The sequence below is a fragment of the Anguilla rostrata genome, chromosome 5 (genome assembly GCF_018555375.3).
Source record: "Anguilla rostrata isolate EN2019 chromosome 5, ASM1855537v3, whole genome shotgun sequence".
Taxonomy (NCBI): Eukaryota; Metazoa; Chordata; class Actinopteri; order Anguilliformes; family Anguillidae; genus Anguilla; species Anguilla rostrata.
Genome location: NC_057937.1, coordinates 46,768,230 through 46,791,062, shown reverse-complemented (window position 1 = coordinate 46,791,062; position 22,833 = coordinate 46,768,230). Strand labels below are relative to the sequence as shown.

At 44.1% G+C, this 22,833-nt stretch overlaps 2 protein-coding genes across 2 annotated transcripts in view; both read left to right on the top strand.

Moving 5' to 3' along the window:
- The first annotated feature begins 33 nt into the window (after positions 1-33).
- Positions 34-4,431, top strand: snrpa1 (small nuclear ribonucleoprotein polypeptide A'). Its single transcript, XM_064336637.1, has 9 exons — positions 34-256; positions 632-779; positions 958-1,036; positions 1,585-1,631; positions 1,832-1,934; positions 2,293-2,372; positions 2,709-2,784; positions 3,328-3,421; positions 4,034-4,431. Exons 1-9 carry the CDS (start codon positions 175-177, stop codon positions 4,297-4,299), a joined length of 975 nt encoding a protein of 324 aa, XP_064192707.1. The 5' UTR covers positions 34-174; the 3' UTR covers positions 4,300-4,431.
- A 2,416-nt stretch (positions 4,432-6,847) lies between these two features.
- The window catches only part of chsy1 (chondroitin sulfate synthase 1), a 49,829-nt gene continuing 33,843 nt past the window's right edge, over positions 6,848-22,833 (top strand). The window contains exons 1-2 of the mRNA XM_064336635.1: positions 6,848-7,546; positions 10,166-10,661. Coding sequence (XP_064192705.1) covers positions 7,236-7,546; positions 10,166-10,661 — 807 coding nt within the window. The 5' untranslated portion in view covers positions 6,848-7,235. The remainder of the gene's footprint in view (positions 7,547-10,165; positions 10,662-22,833) is intronic.

Here is a 22,833-nt window from a genome sequence, read left to right as displayed (position 1 = left end):
ATTTGCTTGGCGGGATAGTAGCAAGCCGCTAGAGGGCACACGATTCTTCCAAAATGCATGCTGGGAAGCATGCGTGTTTCCGGGCGGCAGCGTGTGAAATACATTGCGTTGGTAGAGAAAGGATACATTCTGGCTGAACTTTATCTGCGTTTGTTGAAATAACCAGCTATCGATATGGTGAAATTATCTGCCGAGCTAATTGAGCAAGCGGCTCAGTATACAAACCCTGTTCGAGACAGAGAACTGGATCTACGAGGTAAGTTAGAACATAAATTATGCTGGGTTTAAAATAAGGCCTGCTTCGTTAGCTCTCCGTGCATCTAGCTAGCTAGGTAACTTAGCCTGGAACGCCAACAAAGCTGTTGCAAGTACAATCATTGCAATGCAGCTAGTCGCGCCATACTGCATTATAATACATGAGTAGAATAATAATATGACTAAGTAGTTAGTAGTTATCCAACTAATTATCATGGGAAGCATTGCCACTGTAACAGTAATTTTAGTTGTTAACGATTTGTGGGTATTAGTTAGCATTGAGCTTGCTAGCAAGTTGACTCCCGAGTACCGGTGATTATGTGAATACTGGTAACTAACTAGCTAGCTGACTATGTCTGTTTTGTATACGTTTAAGGTTATAAAATACCCGTTCTTGAAAATCTCGGTGCAACGCTGGACCAGTTTGATACTATCGATTTTTCTGACAATGAAATCCGAAAACTGGACGGCTTCCCCTTGCTGAAGAGACTCAAAACGCTCCTGATGAATAATAATAGAATATGGTAAGTAGCTTGGAAGTTACATGGGAAGTTGGTTACCTAGTTGTTATTTTAGCACATGTAACGTAAGTGTATTTCGGTTTTGCGCCTATGAATTTATAGCCAACACCGTTGCTTGAGAAGATTCTGAATGCTGCTAAGTAACATTGAAGGTGACTGATCTTATGTCTTTGCCCGAAAGTCGGATAGGTGAAGGCCTTGAGCACACACTCCCCAGCTTGAAGGAGTTGGTACTCACAAACAACAACATCCAGGAGCTGGTAAGCACCGGAGTTCAGTTACATTTTCTGAATAAACTGAGTTACATTTGCACAATTCGTCTTGGAGGGCTTGTTCACGTTTGTAGGCCTGGTCTTTTTAAATGTAGTAGTAGTAGTAATAATAATAATAAGAAAACTGCCCATACGTGCTATTTATTTAACCATTTTACCAGGACGTTATCTTGATGACGAATTATGATACCTGGTTTTTGTTTGGTTATTTGACATGGAAAACTGGAATGGAGTGTGCATTTCTGCTTCTCCTAGAGATTCTATCAGCTACATTAGCTTGCAGTTTAGTGTAATGGTACCCTAAGGGTGCAGGTTTGACTCCCAGAACCAGAGGGACTGTCGTCATACCATTGAGCAAGGTACTTAGCCTGCTGTTTAAGTGGATACTACGTAAAAATAATTTATGTTGCTTTGGATAACAGTGTCTACTAAATAGCTGTAATGTAAATGTACATTGTGAGTTGCTAGGTTAACCACATGAATTGGTGTGATTATCTGGACCTATTCGCTGCAAATTGTCTTTCTTTGTCCTTCAGGGAGACTTGGATCCTCTTGCTTCAATAAAGACCTTAACCCTACTCAGGTATTTCCTCTTGTTCAAAATGATTTTCCCCACTCTTGCTGAAACAAGTTTTAAATAATTATAATGGATGTTGAGGCTTCTTTTTAAGTCACAATTTAAAAATAAATCTGAGCTTAAATGTTTTAGCTTTTATTCTGCTCCAGTTTTTTTTCTTCCAAAATGTTAATCGGTCTTATTTCCCCCCCCCCCCCGCCCCCCAGCCTTTTAAGGAACCCCGTGACTAACAAGAGACATTACAGACTTTATGTGATCAACAAAATTCCTCAGATACGTGTGCTAGATTTCCAGAAGGTGAAACTGAAGGTAAACACGGACCCCTGTAAAAATGATTCTGGGAAGAAAATGCAGGGGAATATTAATTTGGTAGTTGCCTATTTTTAAAGCCAAGAATTGCTTTTCAATGTATTTTAGGAGGTGACAACATATGAAGTATGTTTGATTTTAAAGTACACTTTAATCATTAATCTAACATTTTCAATTGATGTAGTTTTAGAATTTTTAAAAATGCACATGATGCATATTTAATATTCTTTCAACGTGCAATATGATTTAAGTCAGCTCATGCTCTTTGACAAGCACAACATGCTCCTGTGGGGGTCTCGGCTGAAAGTCCTGCTGATTTGAAAACGTTTGGCTTTAACTGTGTGATGTATCGCCATAGGAGCGTCAGGAGGCGGAGAGAATGTTCAAAGGCAAGCGAGGTGCACAGCTTGCAAAGGATATTGCCAAGCGAACAAAAACGTAAGATGAAAGCACTTGATCAAGCACAGGCCTTCAGAAACACTGCGATCTGGCCTATGGGGATCGAAATCGGCTGACTGTCCAAAAAGTGGAGTGACCCTTTGGACAGACACAATGCACTGAATTGGATTTGAGTTCTAAGCCCCTTTGGTCAAACTAAATTATATTTTTAAAAAGTCCTGCCAGTGTTTCTAAGGACAGCTGTTTCAAGGAATTTCTTACTGTGTATCAGTTTATTGACAAAGATGAGATACTACACTGATGGTTTGAACTTGGTCAAAGGCGTGGAGAAGTGAATCAGCTGCCAAGTGTGTGACCTTCGTATCTGCGTTTCAGGTTCACCCCTGGTGCAGCGCTCCAAGCTGAGAAGAAGAAGGCTGGTCCATCCCCAGCAGACGTTGAAGCCATCAAGGTGCCTGATTTTTATCAAGTGTTATCACAAGCTGGCAGTTTGAATTTCCTGCTGTTATTGTTTGTTTATAGTAGCTGTCCTTGCTTGTCTGTTTCTTTACGTGTAGTCATTTGTAAAATCAGATGATCTGTTTGTCATTCTGATCTGAGGATACTCTACGGGAAATCCTGCAACTACATTCACCCTCAAATTTTTTATATATTGTGTTCTTTTATTAAAGTATTTTTTGTACACACTTTTCTTAATTTCTCAATTTAGAACTCCCAGTAGACATTGTAATCGTGTAATTGCTGCAACATCCTCCAATTCAGGAGAGCTCATGCTAGCATTCACAATTTGAACTGCATGGGTTGGAACTCTTTTTTTTCTTTCTTCCACTACAGAGTACAGTTAAATGTGCGGTTTGAGCTCCAGGACTGTGCAACTTGAACAGGCATAGTTGCTGGTGCAGATGGATCGCTGGGTCACTTAGGGACTCACTCCAATCTAATTATTTCCATGTATGTTGATCTTTATTTGCACAACCTTGGTTTTTCTCATCAGAACGCCATTGCTAACGCAACATCACTGGCCGAAGTCGAGAGGCTGAAAGGCCTACTGCAGTCTGGCCAAATACCAGGGAGGGACGTGAAGCCTGGTATGTGCAAGAGATGTCTTGGTGAAGATCATACAGTACCTTTAGAAAGTACTCACCCCCTTGAACTTCTCAATTTGTTTCAGTTCAAAATCTTTTCCCCAAGAACAAAATACTTTCGTTTCTCAATTTCTGAAGTATTTACACAACTTCATCTGGTAGTTCCACGGCCAGATCTTTGGTCTTCAGGACAGCGTTACTGATCTGATCCGTTGCAGTTGACCTCACTAACGGATCTATTTGGCAGTCAGACTGTTGAACACCAGTGGATTCAAAATCAACATCGCTGGCCCTTTCTTAACACATTTGGTATGATCTCAAAAAAAGGAATACGCCTCGCTCGATTTAGCTGAATACAAAGGGGCTGAATACTTAAGTCATTTTCCGGTGTTTATTTTGAATGTAACTAATGACTTTTAAAATATCAGTTCATTTTGATGTGTTATTTCTTTTAGTGTTGAAAAAAAAATTCATTTAAATACTCTGTGTGCCATTCATAATTGGCGTAATCTCTGCTTGGACAGGACTAAGTGTGCACTAAGGAAACTGCCAAATTCAGTAGTGTACAACAGTGCAGCTTGGCCAGGGGCTGGCTAATGCTATATTTGTGCTTAGGCCCTTCAGGTATGGAAGAGGAGGAGGAGGAGGAAGAGGAAGAAAATGAAAATGAAAATGAAGAGGAAGTTGTGCAGATGGAGACGGTGGTCCAAATGGAAGAGGAAGCTGCTGGTGGTGAGGTAGAAGATGGAGGAGAGGATGAAGAAGACGGGGGAGGAGAACACGAGGAAGAGGAAGATGAGGAAGACGATGATGAGGAGGAGGAGGAAGAGGAGGAGGAAGAGGAAATGGAAGAAGGCGTTCCAGTTAATGGATCTGCATAGCTGTGTACAAAGGTTATTGGTCTATGATTGGGAAATTTAAATTTGTTTTTGTAACCATTATGTCTGGTATGTGGCATGTTTTTGTTTAATTGTAAAATAAATTAACCTGCATTAAACAGTTTTGTATATAAACAGGGGTTTTAATCTTTTTTACAACAAAGGCATTGTGTAAAGTGCCCATCTGGCTAACGCTATAATTTTCCATGACCTTATTGAATTATCTTAATATTCCTTTATATTGTTCAGGGGCAGTTCAACTATTTGAAGTATCTTGCCACATCGTTTATTAGAAGTGGTTGGTGTTCATTACTTCCTGATTTGATATTTGAGAATACGACTTGAACAGTGTATTCTCAGTGTGAGCACTGTTGTCATTTAAACACTTTTTTTTTAAACTTCTGGACACAAGGCTATCTATTAAAGACTTTAATAGACTACACAATCCTGAATGGTATTCATATAGTTTAATAGATATTAACAAACATTTTAGTGTTAATTTGTTGGCCAGTTTTTGATTAGCCAGTTCCTGGCCATTCTCGCACATAACTATGGGTGCATTTACACCTTGAATTAAAAACTGATATCTGTATCCAAACGGCTGTGATCGGATTGTCGTCTGTTCACCAGCAGTGTGTTAACACCTGACGTTAAATTGTCTCGCATGCGTTCCCCTTGTCTGCATTTTGATCGAATTTCACTTTCTCTCGCGTTAAGTAAAGTTGGCTGTAGTACTTCAGTGGTTGGGCTTAGCTAGTGGACTTCCTGGGGTTATTCTAGCAACGTCAGGCCCAAAAGTTGCACTCCTCTACGCAACTTTATTTCTGTGCAACCAAGGCAGAGACTGTCTTTGAAGTTCAATGCACAACACAGTGGCACACTCGGGACTGATCTCCAAATGGGCAGCTTCTGAGGAAATCCATTTCCCCCCAAATTTACTATTACTCTATTAATATGCTCCTGTATGTTAAGGTTTATTTTATGACAAGTGTTCCTCAAATTATGTAATTAAGTTTATTTCAAAGAGGCTGGTTTTTGATTATGCCATTTACTGAGTAATCAAGATCAAAATGTTATGTTGTCAAGGTCTGTAGTACAAGGTGTCAACAGAATTCTCTACCTTTTTGTATTGCAGTTTTTAGTTTCTTGTCCTGCTGAAATTTGATGAGATTACTCAACTTGATTTGTAATCACACTGATTAGTATAATTATATTATGTAACATTTATGCAGTCGTGACAGGAACCTAAAATTAAGGCTTTAAGTTTTGAAATGGGAAATAATCTTTTTAAGCTGGGTTATCTTTCTAGTACTTTAAGTTACAATAAAAACTAACCTTAAGCAAATTGTCTTGTGATACCAATGATGTTCCCTTCCCTGCGACCCCCCCCCCAAATGCCTTAAGTTGTTCACTTTTATTCTATCGACCCTTGTAAAGGAATTATTACGGAATTTGTGTTTAATTGCTCCTTTTCCATGTCCATAAGGGAATGGGATGGTATGAAAAGTTTTAATTTATGTTGAAAAAATGTTGCTGTATTTTTACAGGTTGATGTTATGCTTTAAAAATATTAAACACTGTAGGTTTATATGTTTGAAGTACTGTACTACGAAGTGGGTTTTCAAACAAACCTGAATTTGTATCTGACATTAGAAAACATGGTCACAGTGCATTCGATTCAGTAAAATCGTTTTTGAAAAGTTGGCCTAGACTTCCGTAATACAAATTCTAAAAATACCAATTAATTGCTATTTACTCTATAAAATGATTTTCACCTCTTTCAGTATTTGGTGTTCAGCCACGTTGACATTGCGGTTTTTCCGTCCATTTGTATTTTTTGAGTGATTCTATCGCAATACTTGATTTTTCACCACCATCCTCCTACTAAGGCCATGTCGATATATGGGTGAATGGGATTATAATAATATAACATAATAATGAATGGGATAATTTTATTATTCAAGACACGCACTGAAAGCAAGAAGTGTTTTTCAGCTAATCCACGAGATGGCGACAGTGTGTTAAAAATGTACATGGTTTGCTCGTCGGTCTTTTCTACGGATTTCCAACATTTGAAAATTGGCCAGTGTTGCCCACCCAACGCCAAGAGGAGGCTTAACTTTTTTTGTCTGATGAAGCGTGTCGTTTTATCACTGCTTCAAAAGTATCAGCCATCTGGCAACGACCTTTCCCGAATCCTGTTAACGTCGCGACGACGTCGTAGCTCACACAATTCAAATTGAGTTCAACAGAAAGCATTTGTATTTCACAAAACATAAAAAAGCAATCAGAACAGTCAAAAACAAAAATGAAACCACAGATTGCTATAATTGGCTGTTATTCGTTGTTTCAGTCTTCATTAAAAAGGTGCATATAAATATTGCTATGTGTCCTACGTGGGATGTGACTCTACACCGTTATCTGCGGCACAAATTGATACGTTTATAGCCTTGGAGAAAAAACTGTCCACAAATACGTAATCATATTCAGCCGCCAATCAGAGCTGGGCTACGGTGACTGAATTAGGTCAAACTATACAGCTTAAGCGTTGGTGTGAGGCTTTTGGGCATTCATACAGCGGCGCGGCAGACGAGAGAATGGAGTACCTTCTCTTGGCGCAAAGAAGTAATCACGGAATCAGATAAAGCCGGTTTATTTTTTAATTTTGTTGAAACAACTGTGTTGCTGAATGATAAGAGGGGTAACATGAAGAGGATGGTTTAGCTTGGTGGAGGGTTTATGGAGACGACTCTGTTGCTACGTATGCAGCAGACCCTTGGTGGGACTAACGGCAGCAGGAGAAAGCAGCTTTTCTATCATGAAAGAGAGTGAGCCGAGCCTTCTGGAGGGTGCCACAATTTAGCAAAAGAGAAGGTCTGCCGAAAGACGCTGCAATAATACGAGGTGGAAAGGAACAGAGTTGGTTAAGTTTAAGGGGAATGGCAGGTAGAAGCCGAAGAGCATGGTTAAGTGTTCTGTTGGGACTGGTCGTCGGGTTCACTCTGGCTTCCAGACTTATTTTGCCCAGGGCCACGGAGTTGAAGAAAGCTGGTCAGAAACGCAAGGCGAGCACCGGCGGCTGCGGGTTGCAAGGGACTTTGAGAAAAGACGGCGGTGCGCTGGTGTGGCAACCGCAAGAAGACCGATTGTCGTCAACTGTGAAGCCGGTCCCCAGGTCCAGCAGTTTTCTTTTCGTTGGCGTAATGACTGCTCAGAAGTATCTGAACAACCGTGCTGTAGCTGCTCACAGGTACGTCTAGGGGTAATGTCCTCGTTGTCCTGTCCTAAGTAACGTTAGGTCTCATTGACTGGGCATTATTAGTCTTCATTTCACGTCTAACCTAAGTTGGAATCCCTTGGTTTCGAATTTCTCGCATAACGTTACGTATTTGGGTTGACTAATTCGGGGTTGGATAGCTAGCTATCTAGCTTACGTGGGCGATACTTATTCCTTAAACCAGATGTCTAGCTATTGAATTGTATTAGCTTACTACACCTAGCACTGCTAGGTATTGGCATATGTAACAAAGAAGTCGGGCGAATCCATATTCACGTGTGCTTTGTTTCATGGTTACCAGCAGGCTATGATGAATTAAATAGTTGGACAGTAGGCCTAACTGCTACACTTAACAACTTGTCTTGCTCAGAGCAAATTCTTTACTCTTAAATTCCGACACACTTTAAATGATGAGTTTTTAACAGCTAGGCATACTAAATGCGTGTCCTATAGATGATTCTTTTAAAACTCTTGTTTTCAGAGGCAACCATGCAAGTTGGCTAGCTGAAGATAAGATATAGCGAGATGTACCTAACTGCTGTGTGATACATTTGGCAATTTAATGATTAAATATTTTCATAATTGTCCTCTTGAAGGGCACGGGTCAGCCTCACACTTTGCTCACATTATAGATATCAAACCAAATTAAACAGCAGCTGTCAGTACCGCTATATAGCTGGCTAACACTGTGTTGACACTGTGAGATTATTCAGCTTCTATGATTTAATATGCTTTCTCAAAAAAAGAAAAAACAAACATGTAAACAAAAGAAAATTACTATTTGAGGGAGAAAGTGTTATTTAGTACATTCTTTGTATGGTATTGACTTGCCACCACCTGTCAGGCAAATTCTAACTTTTTCATAGTTTCCAGAGTTTAGCTTCTGTTCTGCAAGCGGTAAACCGCAAGAAAGTTACCTTTAAAGTTCTTTTAATGTTTGATAGAGGTATCGGTATTAGGAATTGCATTTAGTCCAGCGCTTGCAATTGTATTACTTGTCTCTTTGGCCCTGTAATTTTCGAATGTCCAGTGGTTTCATATTTCATCTGCATCACAATTAATCACATGGGCAGTCTTCGTCAGCATTTTATCAGCTGTAAAGCATCTCCAAGACATGTTGTTTTCATTCGGGGTCTTTGGCATTCAAATCATCGTCCCCGTTTCAAAAGTGAATATAAGGAATGTAAACAATAGGGACTTTCAATCTCACTTGCCCTTCAATAGATGGAATACTGTTTTAGTGTTGCATTCACTAGAGTATTCTAGAAAAATGCCACATCTCTTTCGGCAGCCGGCTGTCTTTCAGCCTGAACCACCATTCCAAGGGCAACCTGGAGTGTGACCTTTACCACCAAAATAGAACTTGTTCTTCTCTGTCTTGAAGAAGATAAATATTTGCCCACACTATTTCCAGATATAATGTATCTTCCCATTATAAAATGTCTGTCATTCAGCCAATCAGGAATAAAGTCAGAGGACAACTTTCATGTTCTAGGTTTTTGTGCCAGTATGGAGACACTATTCCATTGCGGTACAGGAGTGATCTGTGCTTATCCTGAGAAAACCTACTAAATTTTTCTTGCTGATTATCCATGAAATATCATGTTTACCTGTGGATAAGTTGTGTTTATTCATTTATTTTGCGTTGGTATTATTTGGAGGTTTATTGAAATTATAAAGCTTTTAGCCTACTGGTCACCTCATTCTAATTTGGTTGTCAGTCATTAACCTGACTGAATCCTTGGCCAAAGCTTAAGAAGCTGTCATCGGTTTGAGGTTCAGAGTTTCTTAGAGTAGGCTATCTGATGAAATTAGAGCATAGACTGAACCATGGAAGATGTGCTGACTGACCCATGCTGGCATCTGAACACCTTTGTACGGTCATGTGTGAGGTTTGATATCAATGAGGAAAGAAAAAAAAAACTGTATCATACTGGGAACATACAGGGACTATAGTATTTTAAATCATTCAAGAAATCTGTGGTGTGGTTAAAAATCGAACTGGATTTTGTTACCCCTCCCCCACCTTCGATTTGAGATTAAATTATGCAAGGGTAAAAAGGAGGAAATGTATTGATTTTGTTGTACCCTAGACCACCCCACCCCCACCCTCCAAGATTGTTTCGATTTCATTTTACCTTTGTTTATAACACAAAAATGGACATTGCAAATAGGATCTTTCATAAACCATTACATGTTCTAAAGTACTCTGCAGTATGGAGTGCTCAGCTTAGTTTTTGTGTTTAGTTATGTTTGTTTGTGTGGACCTGGAGAAAAGGATGCCACCCACAAGCTCTCATGGTATAATTGTACGTTAACATCAGCCCCAACTTCTTATCGAGGGCATTTAAAAAACATGTATTTATTTATTTATTTATTTTTACTATTCTTAGCAGTCCCTCCTTATTTATGTAAACTAGGGAAATGTATGTTTAATGCCTGTATTCGATGCATGTATTTATTTACGGATTTGTATATTTAAATGCCTTGCTCAAGAGTACAATGCCTAGACCCAGGGAGTCAATTACAAGCAGCCAAAACACCATGCTGCCAACCCTTAACTAGTTTTCTCTTTTTCTTGTGTCAATGCAGGACTTGGGCTCAGACCATCCCAGGCAGGGTGGAGTTCTTCTCCAGCGAGGGCTCGGACACCTCCATCCCCATCCCCGTAGTGCCCCTGAAGAACGTGGACGACTCGTACCCGCCGCAGAAGAAGTCCTTCATGATGCTCAAGTACATGCACGACCACTACCTGGACCACTACGAGTGGTTCATGCGGGCCGACGACGACGTCTACATCAAGAGCGAGCGGCTGGAGGGCTTCCTGCGCAGCCTCAACAGCAGCGAGGCCATCTTCCTAGGCCAGACGGGCATGGGCGCCCGCGACGAACTGGGCAAGCTGGCGCTGGAGCCCGGCGAGAACTTCTGCATGGGGGGCCCCGGGGTGATCATGAGCCGGGAGGTGCTGCGGCGGATGGTGCCGCACATCCGCCAGTGCCTGCGGGAGATGTACACCACGCACGAGGACGTGGAGGTGGGCCGCTGCGTGCGCAGGTTCGCCGGTGTGCAGTGCGTCTGGTCCTATGAGGTAAGATTTACCATTTACCATTTACCAAGAGAAATCGCAGAGAGCCCTTCATCAACTTATTTATTCCTTTCTGCTAGGCAAAGTCAGGGCACATTTCAGCACTGTAGCCTTGCCATGGAGAAAGCCTATTTCAGGCTAATTGTGACTCCTCTAAATTGACCTTACACGCCCTGTACCCATGGAAAAATATTACAACTTGTATGTTAAGAAGTGCGTCCACTGAGAAGCAAAGTTAATTATTCTCTGCTGAAATTTTGGATCTGAAGCTGTTGCTGGAGTTTGAATAGTCCATCAATGAAACACTGACTTTCAAAAAACATGGACTACTCATTTGAGGTCACATAAAGCAGTTAAAGTGAATGGTTAACCCTTTGAATAGAAACATTAGATTTCTAGTTTTTCTACTGAAGTTTAGTTTTCCAGACTGATGTTTTCTAATGTATTCTATAAAAAGCAGGCCCTTCAAGTTGTGGAGGTGTAATTAGTAACACTGAAAATTTAAGCTTTTAAATTGCAGTTAGAATTGTCTAGGCCTATTTGTTAGAGCAAAAAAAAAGCGATAGTCTTTTCATCTGTATCCTTGTTTGGTGCTGTCCTCTGAATTGCCTGCAGGCTTTGTGTTGTGTTAACTTCATACCATGAAATTTGAGTTTTAAATGTCCATCAGTTAAGGGCTTTCTGTCTGAAGTGCTACAACCTCTTTAAATTAGCTTTCAAAAATATAAGCTCTTGGGCTTTCTGTCTCCTGGCACCACACACAGTAAAGTGCAAGGCAGCAAATCATAAGCAGGTCCTTCAGCTTTAGGCCTTGTTCTCTGAATCTTGATGGTTGGTTATGCTGGCCTCTGGACTGCCTGTTTGATTTAACATTCAAGCTTCTCTAGAACAAACTGACACAGAAGCAGTGGGGCTCTGTAGGGGCATCGGAGTGTAGCAGCAGGTAACTTTCTTTCAAGCATGGACTATTTGTAACTTTCAGATAGCATATTAACAGCAAGTCAATGGCTAACGGCCTATTTCCAAACTTTGCTGTCTTGAAGGCACGTGGTTATAGTTAAACTTGAGAAAACACTGCCAGTTTCTGTGTTCAGTTCATAATTAATTAAACTGATATAAAGGCATTTTATTTTATGGCCTTGTTCCGGGAGCATTACAGTGTTCCCATCACTGTGTGTAGAAGCAATAACTTAACTTCAGGAATTTGAATGCCACATTTGTTTTTGTGTTTATTAATGATATAAATTAAGAGAAAAGGAAGGGAATTAAAATGTACTTTTGTGTGGAGAGCTGACCAGAAGTGGTGTTCCTACTTTTTATTGTGTGGTACTTCTTACTTCTTAACCACCCTTCTTACTAAAGCCTCTGGGAACTTTAATTAGCACTGATGCAAATTTTAATCACAGTATTATCATTCATCTCGAAGAGCACCATTAAATCCAGGAGGACCTGTCTCCTGAACCTATAAAAATTGCATGTCTTACTGTAATTTTGCCATGAAAAGAATAGCTGTTCAATACAGCCAGATGCAGTGAAACAGAACTGGACATAAGTCATGGGTCAAAATTAAATGGGACCTCCTGTACGGTCCTGCGATAACATTCAGGAATCGCTCCACATTGTCTGTGTGGTTAAACTGGGGGGTGAAATAAGGTCCTGGACTTCAAAATGTTTGCATATGTGAAAGGACACCATGCTTAGCCTTGAAAAGCAGGTGATAAACTGCATCGTTCTGAAATACCATTGTAAATCCGTCTGGATGATTTGAGAGGCCAGGGCAAATGGCCATGATGACTGGTGGCCGATGCCTCTCCGCTCCCTTATAAATTGTATATATGCAGTCCGGCAGTCTTGGTCTTCCTCTCAAGGACACTGCACAACACTGCTGTGATTGCTGGCTCTAAGAATAAGCACCATCTTATCTGAGTGATTCAGCTGGAAAATACGGATGCGCATCTCCATCCGAGGAGTAAAGAAGTGTCCTCACCTACTGTCTGTCCTTCAGGCGACATGCCAAGAAGCAGCATGAGCATTGCATACAGCAGTGAGCCCATGGAATGCTGCATCTTTGGAACACGAGACATTTCAGAATCTGCCTTTCGCAGTAATTCACTTTCATTCTGATAAAAACAACAAGTTTTGCCATAATATGCCAACTCGTAATAACACAATAAATGTATAGTCTTTCATAATTTTATTTTGACACTTGTAACAGAAATGGGATGAAATAACAGGATTAGTGGAATGAAATGTCCTACAAATAATGTTTTTGTGTTCTGATCAAAACACATTTTTGCCACATCGGCTAATAATTTTTTTTTTTTAACCCTAGGAGCGATTCTTGCCTTACTTTGCTCATGTTGAGCAAGCTAACCTAATAGTGGCGTCTCATTTTTCACTTTTCATTCAAATTAAGCGCTTTCACTCTGAATCCCGCAATGCTGTGTAAATATGATCAATAACACTAATGTCAGACACCGAAAGACAATGGGCTCAAAGAAACGGAAGTCATTTTCTTGTGGTTCAAGTCTGGGTCATGCAAATTAATTTTGCGTACATTTCATCTCTTTTTATCTGCGCAAAAACGTAGAATTCTGAATTAACATGACCACTGATACAAGGATGCTTAGTGCACACATTTCCTAATCTTGACACCACACTGCTGCCGTTATGCATGTTGCAATTAAACTGTCAACGCTATGTTGACAATTGCAGGAAATAGATTGTATTTCCTTGCTCCATTGCCTAACTGACGTATTGTGTTGAATGGGTACAGAGCACTTATGTAGTTCATTGGTACAGACAGAACCCAAGTGGACAGAGTTTTGCGTCGTTTCAGATAAAACTGGGTATGATGTAGCCTACACCAAAGCTTCGGTTTTCCTCGATTAGACGTTCAATGCATGATTGGAAGTCATTTGTCGTGCGGTTTTGGAAATGTTACTACATATTTGAACTGTTCTTGGTACGTCACGTAGATCTTAATGTTGAATTTAAAAAAGCACGTTGCTTTGTGGCAGAGCTGTCCAGTCTTATCAGAAAAGGGCCGGTTTGGGTGCAGGCTTTTGTTATAGCCCAGCACACCTGATTCTACTTATCAAAGTCCGGATTGAAGACCATAATTGGTTGAATCAGGTGAAAATTTTGCGTAGCCTACACAATACTGGCTTAATTTCTTTTTTTATTTAAGGATAAAAATAACTTTATTTTTTTTTAACTTTAAAAAATGACTGAAAATAACTTTAGTATACATATTCTCATATAAAAGCAATTGGTAGGTTATGCACCTTTGAAAACATGCTATGCACAAGCTTGGAAAAAATGACTGGACACTTGTTTTGCTATAGATGCTAATCTTTGTAGGGCTTTGACTGTAATAGAGCGGCCACATATGGAGAAACCACGACAACCGTTGTTAGGTTCACATTAGAGTATTCTTTCTATTGAAAACAGTTTTTTTACCGAAGTTCTGTTCCGAATCGAGGGGCGAAGTACAACTATGTTCATTTCTTCTCAGACTGCTTACACGAAATGGCTCACCGCCCAGCAGTTCAGTTTGAGTTGGTTTCCCATTCAAAGGGAAACAATCTGGAGGTTTTGTTCTTATCAGTTGTGCACATTCACACTCAAGAAGATGACAGTGCATTTCTTGTGGATGCAACTTCTGAGCTTTATAGCTCCCACGTTTTATGTGTGATCATGGTTCGGTGCATCCAAATGCGTGACGTGATTAAATGTGTATAGCTCAGGCGAAAAACAAGAGCTCCGTTGATTAAAGAACTTTCCAAAGTCACAGCATGCAGATTTGTTTGGAGACACAATGGGGTTTCTTGCTGCTCCACTGAGTCTGAAGTCACGCAACTGTCTTTTCTGACTTTTTCAGCACATTCTGGGTTATTATCTGGCTTTTGATATATTTTGCGGTGCCGCCTCCATTGCATCGGTGGAAAAAGCAGGGGCGGTGTCAGGCCATCGAGTGCAGGGCTATTTATTTATTTTTCTCCGTCGATGTGCCTGTTTTATGTGGAATTTCCCACGGCTGGTCGCAAACACATTCTGATGAGATGAAGTTTGTGTTTCTTATCCCCAGGAAGTGTTCAGCCCCCACAGGTTCATGCAATCTATGCCTGCTATCAGGCTCAGACCTGTCTGCTCACCACATTGCCATGGTACATACGGTGACTCACACAGCGAGAAATGGTGTAGGTGTTTCATTATAGTACTGGAAATGACGTGTGTTGGTTGTATAGATTCTTGCTGCCTTTACTACTTTGTGGGTATTTACTAGAAGGAGGTTTTGATAGCTGTAGAGAGATTTTTCTACATTCCCCTGGTATATAAAATGATTATGTTAAAAAAAAATTGTGCAATGCTGATATTACACACACACACACACACACACACACACACACACACACACACCACACTGTATATTTAACATGAGTCATGTGCAGGCCTTTTATTCCAAAGCACAAACCTCACTGTTGGAGAAACTAAGTAAGTCATTTGTGGTATTTGTGGTATCTGTGGAAAATGTATAGCGCATAGTTTTTTTAGATTAATGACAACTCCAGGATGGAAATAAGATGAGTCATATGATTTGCATGTCTGTCTAGTTGTTTTCGGAAGTTGATTTAAATCACAGGCATGGTTACCTGGTAGCTTCATGCCGACTGGCCATTCAGAAAAGCCAGCTGTCCCTCATTTTGCGGTGGCGGAGGAGTCAGCATTTTCTTTAAAGCCATCCTTTCTTCTCCAACGTATTGTTTTTTTAAAAGTCGTAAGGAGGATAGAATGTCAACTTAACTGATGTGCCAGGTGTTAATAAGGTGCTGATCAGATATAAGATAGAAATCTCTACCAATGATTATTTTTGTGGTGGAATTGTCTGTATATGAGGTGGAGCATGTGTAGTAATTCTTAATAATTCAAGACCTTCCTGCAGGGGTGGGTCTATTGATCTGATTGTTGACATTTATTTTCCCACAAATGTAAATGGACACTGCAGGTTGCAAGTTTGTCGGTTGACATAATCATTTGCCATTTGTGTGGGATTTTTGATCCTGGAGCTCACTGTGTCTCTTGCCAGCTGAATCCTAAATTCAGCACATGAAATTGAGATTGTCCAGAGATCGCCCGCGTGTCTCTCCCCTCACCAGCCGTCTTTCATTCGCTTGTTCTGTAAAAATGGAGAATTTTTGGCCAGGTTTGTAGGGAAGATGAGAAGGAGAAAAGATAATTAAGCATGAGATTTCCCTGTATTTCGGGCATTCGTATGTGTGGCTAACCTCATGTATTCTGAGACATCCTGTGGCCTCTGGTCAAATGTATGTGTTCTACCGTTCCCCCCCCCCTTTGGCTTCTCTTGGGAGCACACTAAATTTAGACCAAAAACACGCAAATAAATGTTTTCAACTTCCATTTTAAATAAATACAAACTGAGGGCATAGAGCTGACTTGTGGATGAATTCCTCCTTTGACATCAAATGTCCTTTCAGTTTATGCAAAATAAAGGAAGTGGGGAGGTAGGCCTAGCTGTTGGGAGACGCACGCTCAGGCTCCTCTCAAACCCCAGCCAGGTTCCCACTGGGTGGGCAGCCCAGTTTAGACCGCTTGGAAGCCCCTGAGGGACGCATCTGTAATGTGTAATAAAGTCGATAGCCTATATTCTCCCTGAAGGATGTGTCACAATACGAGCGGCCGATCGTAGGGAACAGCAGCGTCGTCTGGCTCTGGATTCAGCTGCCTGTTGTATACTCCACTGTATGCAACCGCTTTTTCCTCTTTCACTTCCCTCTTCCTGACCTTGTGTGTAGAACACGGTTCGCTGTAAACCGCTCCCTGTTGACCTTATTCATAACCTCGTTCCCGGCAGACGGCCACGCGTCAAACGGTTTGAGGGCGCTGCGATCGAGCGGACGGCCCGTCGTTTGGTCACAGGCTGTGACGCGCGGCGCTGTCGGAGGCGCGCGGAGGTCGGTGGCGGTAGCGTTCGGATGCGCCTCCGTTCCCCTCCGCGAACGGGAGTGAGAAGGAGGCCGCGGCGGCGCGGGTCTGATTTCTGCCTCTCGTCTTACAGCGAGCCTCGTCGGAGACGCCGCGCGCTGGGGAAAGCGCGCTCCGATGGAACGGGGCGCGTGGGGCTCCCCGTCGGACGCGGCGGGTCGTCTTCACGCCGCTAAACACGCGTGCCAGGACGGGGCTAATCAAAACCGCTAGCATCTGTCCTATCCTCCCACGAACCCGCGGCTCCATCCCGATGGCTTTAGAGAGCGGGCTGCACGCCGGCCAGATCTCAGGCGAGGTTAGAGTTTCAGTCCACGCTCCGAGCCTTTCGACCCGGGACAAGACGTCCCTTGTGTTAGAAGCAGCGGTAACCCTTTCCTGTCCCTCGCCTCGCCCCACCTCGCCGTTCCACCTAACCGAACGCCAGCGGCCCTCCCTTGATATTTCCTCCCCCCTGGTCAAACACGGTTTGCGTTTAATGGTGCAGATTCGGTGGTCGGCGTGCACGCTGGCGCAGGAAGCGCAGGAATGCGTGTGGCGCAGGAAGCGCAGGAATGCGTGTGGCGCAGGAGCGCTCAGCCACGCACAGGCCCTTTTTTTGCTGGATGACTCTGTGACAGGCCTCTTCTTTCCAGAAGGCCGATCATCCGAGGCCTTTCTCACCGTGCTATTAGGGATGGCGGCCGTGCTAACAGGAATGTTTTCTCACCTGGGGTACGCACTGCTCATAATGAGAGGAACATCTGATTGTGGTGGTGTGTGTGCGTGTGTGTGTGTGTGTGTGTGTGTGTGTGTGTGTGTTAGCCTGTAGAGATTCCATTTCTGGGGGCTTTCAGTCTTTCAAAGCCTCTCCATCAAAAAAAGAGAGGGATCAGCTACCTTTTTCCAACAGTGGGGACACGGGGACTGTGATTGGTTACCGCATGACTGATGCATAAATATGCAGGTGGGCTACCGTATTTGCGGGATGTGCTGCAGTTGTGTCCATATCTGATTGAAGGCTCTCATCGAGTGCGCAGCTTCAAAGGCCCTCCCTCTCCCTCCCAGCAGGGATCTGACCTGGGCCGTAAAGACAAACGGTGTAATTATCCCTCTGGCCCACCTGCTCTGCAGTCAAGCATTCATTTGACAACAAGATGGCACATTTTTTCTACAGTGCTTTGTCCTCTCAGCCTGCCTGTCTGTGCCTCGAGAGGAGTTGTTTTGGAGGGAAGAAATGGCAAGGGGTGGGGGGGGCAGGGGTGGATGGTGTTTAGTATTCTTGTCTCGGCTCACGAGAAGCGAAGAAACGATATAACAGCGTATCTGCACCTTCACCTCAGTGTGTTCTGTAAATGACGGCAAACCCTGCTGCTCCGCTGGACTGCAGCGTTTGGTATCGTGGGGGAGGAATGAAAAGTATTTTGGTTACTTTTTCCCGCCCCCCGTACAACACTTTGTTCTGTTCTGTTACTTCCTGTTCACCCCCACTCACCACTGTAATGACTTCACTTCCCCCCCCGTCTGTAATTTACTGTGCAGAAAACAAACACATGAACATTCTTAACGGCCGTCTCAAGTGATTCTTCCTTTGTTTTTATTTCAGTCCTGCTGCGTGTCTTTCTCACTTTTGATTCTCGTATATCTATGTCTTTGTCTCTCTTTGCTTTCTGTTATGGGTTGTTTGGATATTCTCTTGAGCTGTCGGCTTGTGGTCGTGTAGTTAGGCCTAAATGGTGACTTATTAAATTAGCTGAATTCTTTTTGAATTGCCATGATTTTTGTTTTATAAAAGTAACGTGTAGCCTGACAGTTGCTGACAATGTCCTGATGAAGAAAAGAGGTTGAGCCTTGTCATTTTTTGTTTGCTGACTGGAGGTTGCAGGCTTTAATTGGAGTGTAAGATTTTTTTTTTTGTTTTTTAATTAATATTGGAGAAAGTATTGGATTCAAGAGTGTCGATCTGAAATCGTTCCTGACATACTGACACAGCGAGCAGTGCTCTGTGGAATATTTCCGCGTCTGTTTGCATGCGCAGAGAGTGTTGCTAATATTCTTGCTTTCTCAGCTGCGGTTGTGTGAGGCGTCGCTCGCACGTCCCTGTGTCAGCAGTTCGGCTCGAGTGTTTTTAGGGGAAAGTGATTAACGGGCCTTTGAAAATGTTCATTTCCAGCCGCCAGCTCATTAAGTGCCATTCAGTCCTCAGGAAAGCAATTGAGGAACATCAGTTTCCTGTTTTGATTTATGAGGATGTCGTAGTTTTTTTTCCTGCGCGGAATGTCCATCACGTGGAACGGCCCGCCCCTTTTCTTAACTGAGCCGTGCAGAGATTGCTCTTCTGCGACCTTTGTGTTTGCATCACGCAAAAAAATGTTTTCTCTCTATTATCTTCACGTCCCATGTGCTTTACCCGAGACTTATTTCAGGCTGCGCGCCAAGCGCAGTGTATTTTCAGCTTTGTCATAATTTGGTGCGCGGCGTCAGTCTGGAAATGCCATTGAGCGACGAGGCGTACGGTCACGTGACTTTCCCAACTCGGTCTTTCCGGAATAAAAGGGCGAGGGTGGGGTCGTGTGTGTGTACTGCTCCCCTTCACGGTTTCGGGGTCCTCTTTCAGGATCCAGTCAGGGCCGCTGTTCACGCAGCCTGTATAGCCGGGGCGGGTTCTAGCTGTCCGCGCTGCAGAGGACAGGCGGGCCTGCTGGTGCACGGCGCTGCCTGTGGCCACTGCGCTGCAGCGGGTGTGAAGGCCCCTCCCCTGCCCTCCCCTGCCCACGCTCTCCCTCGGGGTGCCCGTGATGCGAGCGCCAGCGCGTGCACGCACCGGGCACACGGCTCCCTGCAGAAGCCACGCGCTACGCGCCGCCGACGCCGCGCCCTCCCTCCGCGCAGCCCCGCTTGGACCCGGCGCAGTAATGGGGAAAATCAAGTCTAGCCGGTCGCCATTGTGCTCCTCTGAGCGCTTCGTGCCTTTAATTGAAAATGCGATTAGTCACTGTAAGTGGCAGCTTCCTCTTCCGTGCCAAAACATGTTTTTTTTTTTTTTTAATGTAAGCGGTTGTGCTTTTAAAGGCTGAAGTACAGCTGGTGTCGTCTGGTTAACTGAATGTGGGCTTAATGTAACGTGTGCAGCTGTCGGCGGCCGGGTGCTTTCCAGCTCTGAGGCGAAGGCGCACTGCTTTAGTATCGAGAGGTGGCCAGGAGGGGAATGAAGGGTCTCTCAATTAACTCAGAATGAGCTAATCGTAAAAAAAAACGCAAGAAAGCGACCTATTCAACAGCATGAAATTCTGCAGACCGTTTAATTAAATTGGACTTGGCCCTCATGCATTAAAGCGTTGGAGCCAGCTGCTTTTTAATGTGGTGGGTGATTTAAAGAATCCACTTCTTTAACGCAGCACTCCTGCTTTTGGGTCGTCGGTGGTGGTGGTGGCTTCGCTGGAAGGAGAAATTTAATTTATTTTTTTGCATTCCCTGAAAGTATGAAGTATTATGCCATGAATGCATTAAAGTTTACACCCTGTGCACGGGTTCTGATCTTTTTTAAAACCGCGAGCTCTGGATTTATTGTAAAATGTTTTAGTCTGATTTGATGAAGTGAAACTTAAAGGGCCTGGCTGTAAATAACTTTTCTGCAACAAGCGCTTGCCTTTTTGTAAGTTCTCCAAATCTCGTAATTTCTCTTAATACCATACCATTAGTGCACGTAAAAAATTAAAACATGTGACTATAGTCATCTGAAAGGTTGTAAATTTTACAGCTTGTTGCAATTTACAATGATGGTTGCACAACCATTTCTTTCCTATTTTTCTTATATCATTGTCAACTCAAAATGGGATTAGTGAATGGAAATTGATTGATTGAATCCAGACTGGCCCTTTTCCCTCCCTCTGAAGTGAGTTACTGGATCGGCCGTTCTGCAGTGCTGCGTTTCACTCTCACTGGCCTGGCGTCCTGTTCCGGGCGTATCGGATGTGCCCTGTGTGTGCCGCGGACAGGAAAACGAGACCGCCGTTTCCCGGGAGCTTTGTGTCACCGGTCGGCTCGGATCGCGCCCGGGGGTTGGGCGGGCGGGCGGGCGGCCCGTGCCAAAGCTGCTGCCATAGCAACCGGGGAGTTGCCAACCCGAATCTCCCCCCCCCCCCACCCCCCCTTGTCAGACCACTCCTCAGCCAGACCACTCGAAGGAGACTCTGTTCGCCGGTCAAGGGGCGCTCGGGTGAGTTCTCTTGTTTTCGGGAGTGAATAGCGAACGCTGAAGGACCACCCAGCTTGAACGTCGCGTTCCCCTGCGGCCCAGCAGGTGGGCCGTCGGGCCCTGAGCTCTGGCTCCAGAGACTGGGCTTCACGTGCCGTCACGGGGCCAGCAGCCGAACGGCTAGCAGCCGAAGCTGACAGGATGCGGGCTGTGGAGACAGCAACTCGCCATTCCCCAGAGCTTCTCTGTGAACTGTGGGCGGAGTCCGGGGATTTAAAGTACCCCTGCGGGCCTGGTGACGGACAGGTTAATGAAACGGCGGCTTTAGCCTCCTGCTGATTCCGAGGACCATGAGGAGGTCAGCAGTAATATGTGGCCAGCATGTGGCTGGACCTGACACAACACTGGGCTCAGGACCTTTGGGCCAGGGGTCTGAAAGCCAGCTGGGACGCTGCTGTGGTGCCCAGCATGTGAAGGACTTAAGCACAGTCACATCTCTGAGTAAGGTGTTCTGCTCCGTAAATGAATAATGTAATAATGCACTTTAGTGCCAGACAACCAAATTATGCCCATTCACTGCTCTAGGGATCACGCTGAACTGACTAATATTTACTGACTGTGTAGAAAGTCTTCATTTCTCTGTCTACTGCCAGACTACCCATCTGGCTCTCAGCAGCAGTATTTCTGTCATGTGTTCTCTGGTTTAGACTGCAATTCATGAAACCTTTCCATTCCATTTATAAGGGGGGGGGGGGCTCAAAGCTTCAAATTACCGACTTGCATTAGGGTAAGAATGAGAAGGCGTTTTCCGAGAGCACACATCTAGGAGATGTAGGAATTCTGCTGCGCTTTCTGTCCTCTCGTGTTTTTTCTCTCTCTCTCTCTCTCCCTCTCCCTCTCGTTTTTGTTGGCATGTCTATTGCATCACTTTGCCGCATGGCGATATTGGACCGGAGCGGCTGGAAAATGGTGCGGTTTCTTATTCATAGAGCCGGGCCCTGTCCCCCCCCCCCCCCCCCCAAAACCTCAGGGCTGCAGCCCGTCCAGCCGCTGCAGCGAGGGCCCGGCTGCCAGGCCTGCCAGGCCCTGGGTCTCTGGGTTTCCTTTATTTTAACGTCCTCCTTCCCCTTTAACGGTCTCCTGCAGCCGAGGCCGGGCCCGGCGCTGCCAGTGATCGTTCAGCAGACTGCTCCGCAGCTCCGCAGCTCCGCACTGCCCGCGGCCCGTCGCGCCCGTCGGGCACCGCGCCACGGCAACCAGCGTATCCCTGGCACCTCTCTGCCAGCCCCCTTTTCTTTTCTTTTTCTGTTTAAATCCCTTTTCCTCGATCGCTCTCTCTCTCTCCCTTCCTCCTACATGCAGCGTGCCTTTTGCTCTGTTGTGTCTCCTGCCGTCTCCCCCTCCTGCAGCTGATTCGTGGCTTGGCCGAGGTTTTGGAGCTCCTCTGCCTCCCGGGGGTGGCAGGTCTGTCTGGGCAAAGCTCGACACCCCTCACGAGACCCCAAAATGTCATTTGCATCCTATATCCTAAGCCAGGAAGCGTGAAGACATTGCCAAATGAGTTTTTTCCCCCCTCTCTCTCTCTTCACTGGAGTCTGGGATTATAATGGCTGGGTGGGTGGCATTCTTCCAGGGATCTGCACAGGCTCTTTTCTGTTTCACTATTGCTTGGATGTAGGGAAATTGAAATTGCCGTCCCTCAAGGACAACACTGCCAGAGCTCATAAAACATTTGTTTGGTAGTGAATGTGCTGCTTATCCTGAATGGTTTGCATTTTGTTGAATCATTTTTTTCCCTCTGTCATGTCCAAATTAGTTTTTAAAAAGCCACCTCAGTTTCCAGTGGTGTGCTGCATGGCTTTTTTTCCTGAGGCAAGTGTGAAGACGCATAGCTGATGAAGAGGAGCCCGTAAATGGAGCCTTTCACAGCATGCTGACTGCAGCGTTGCACCGGAGGGGGGCTCGTCCGGCGTCCCAGCTGATGTCTGTCGA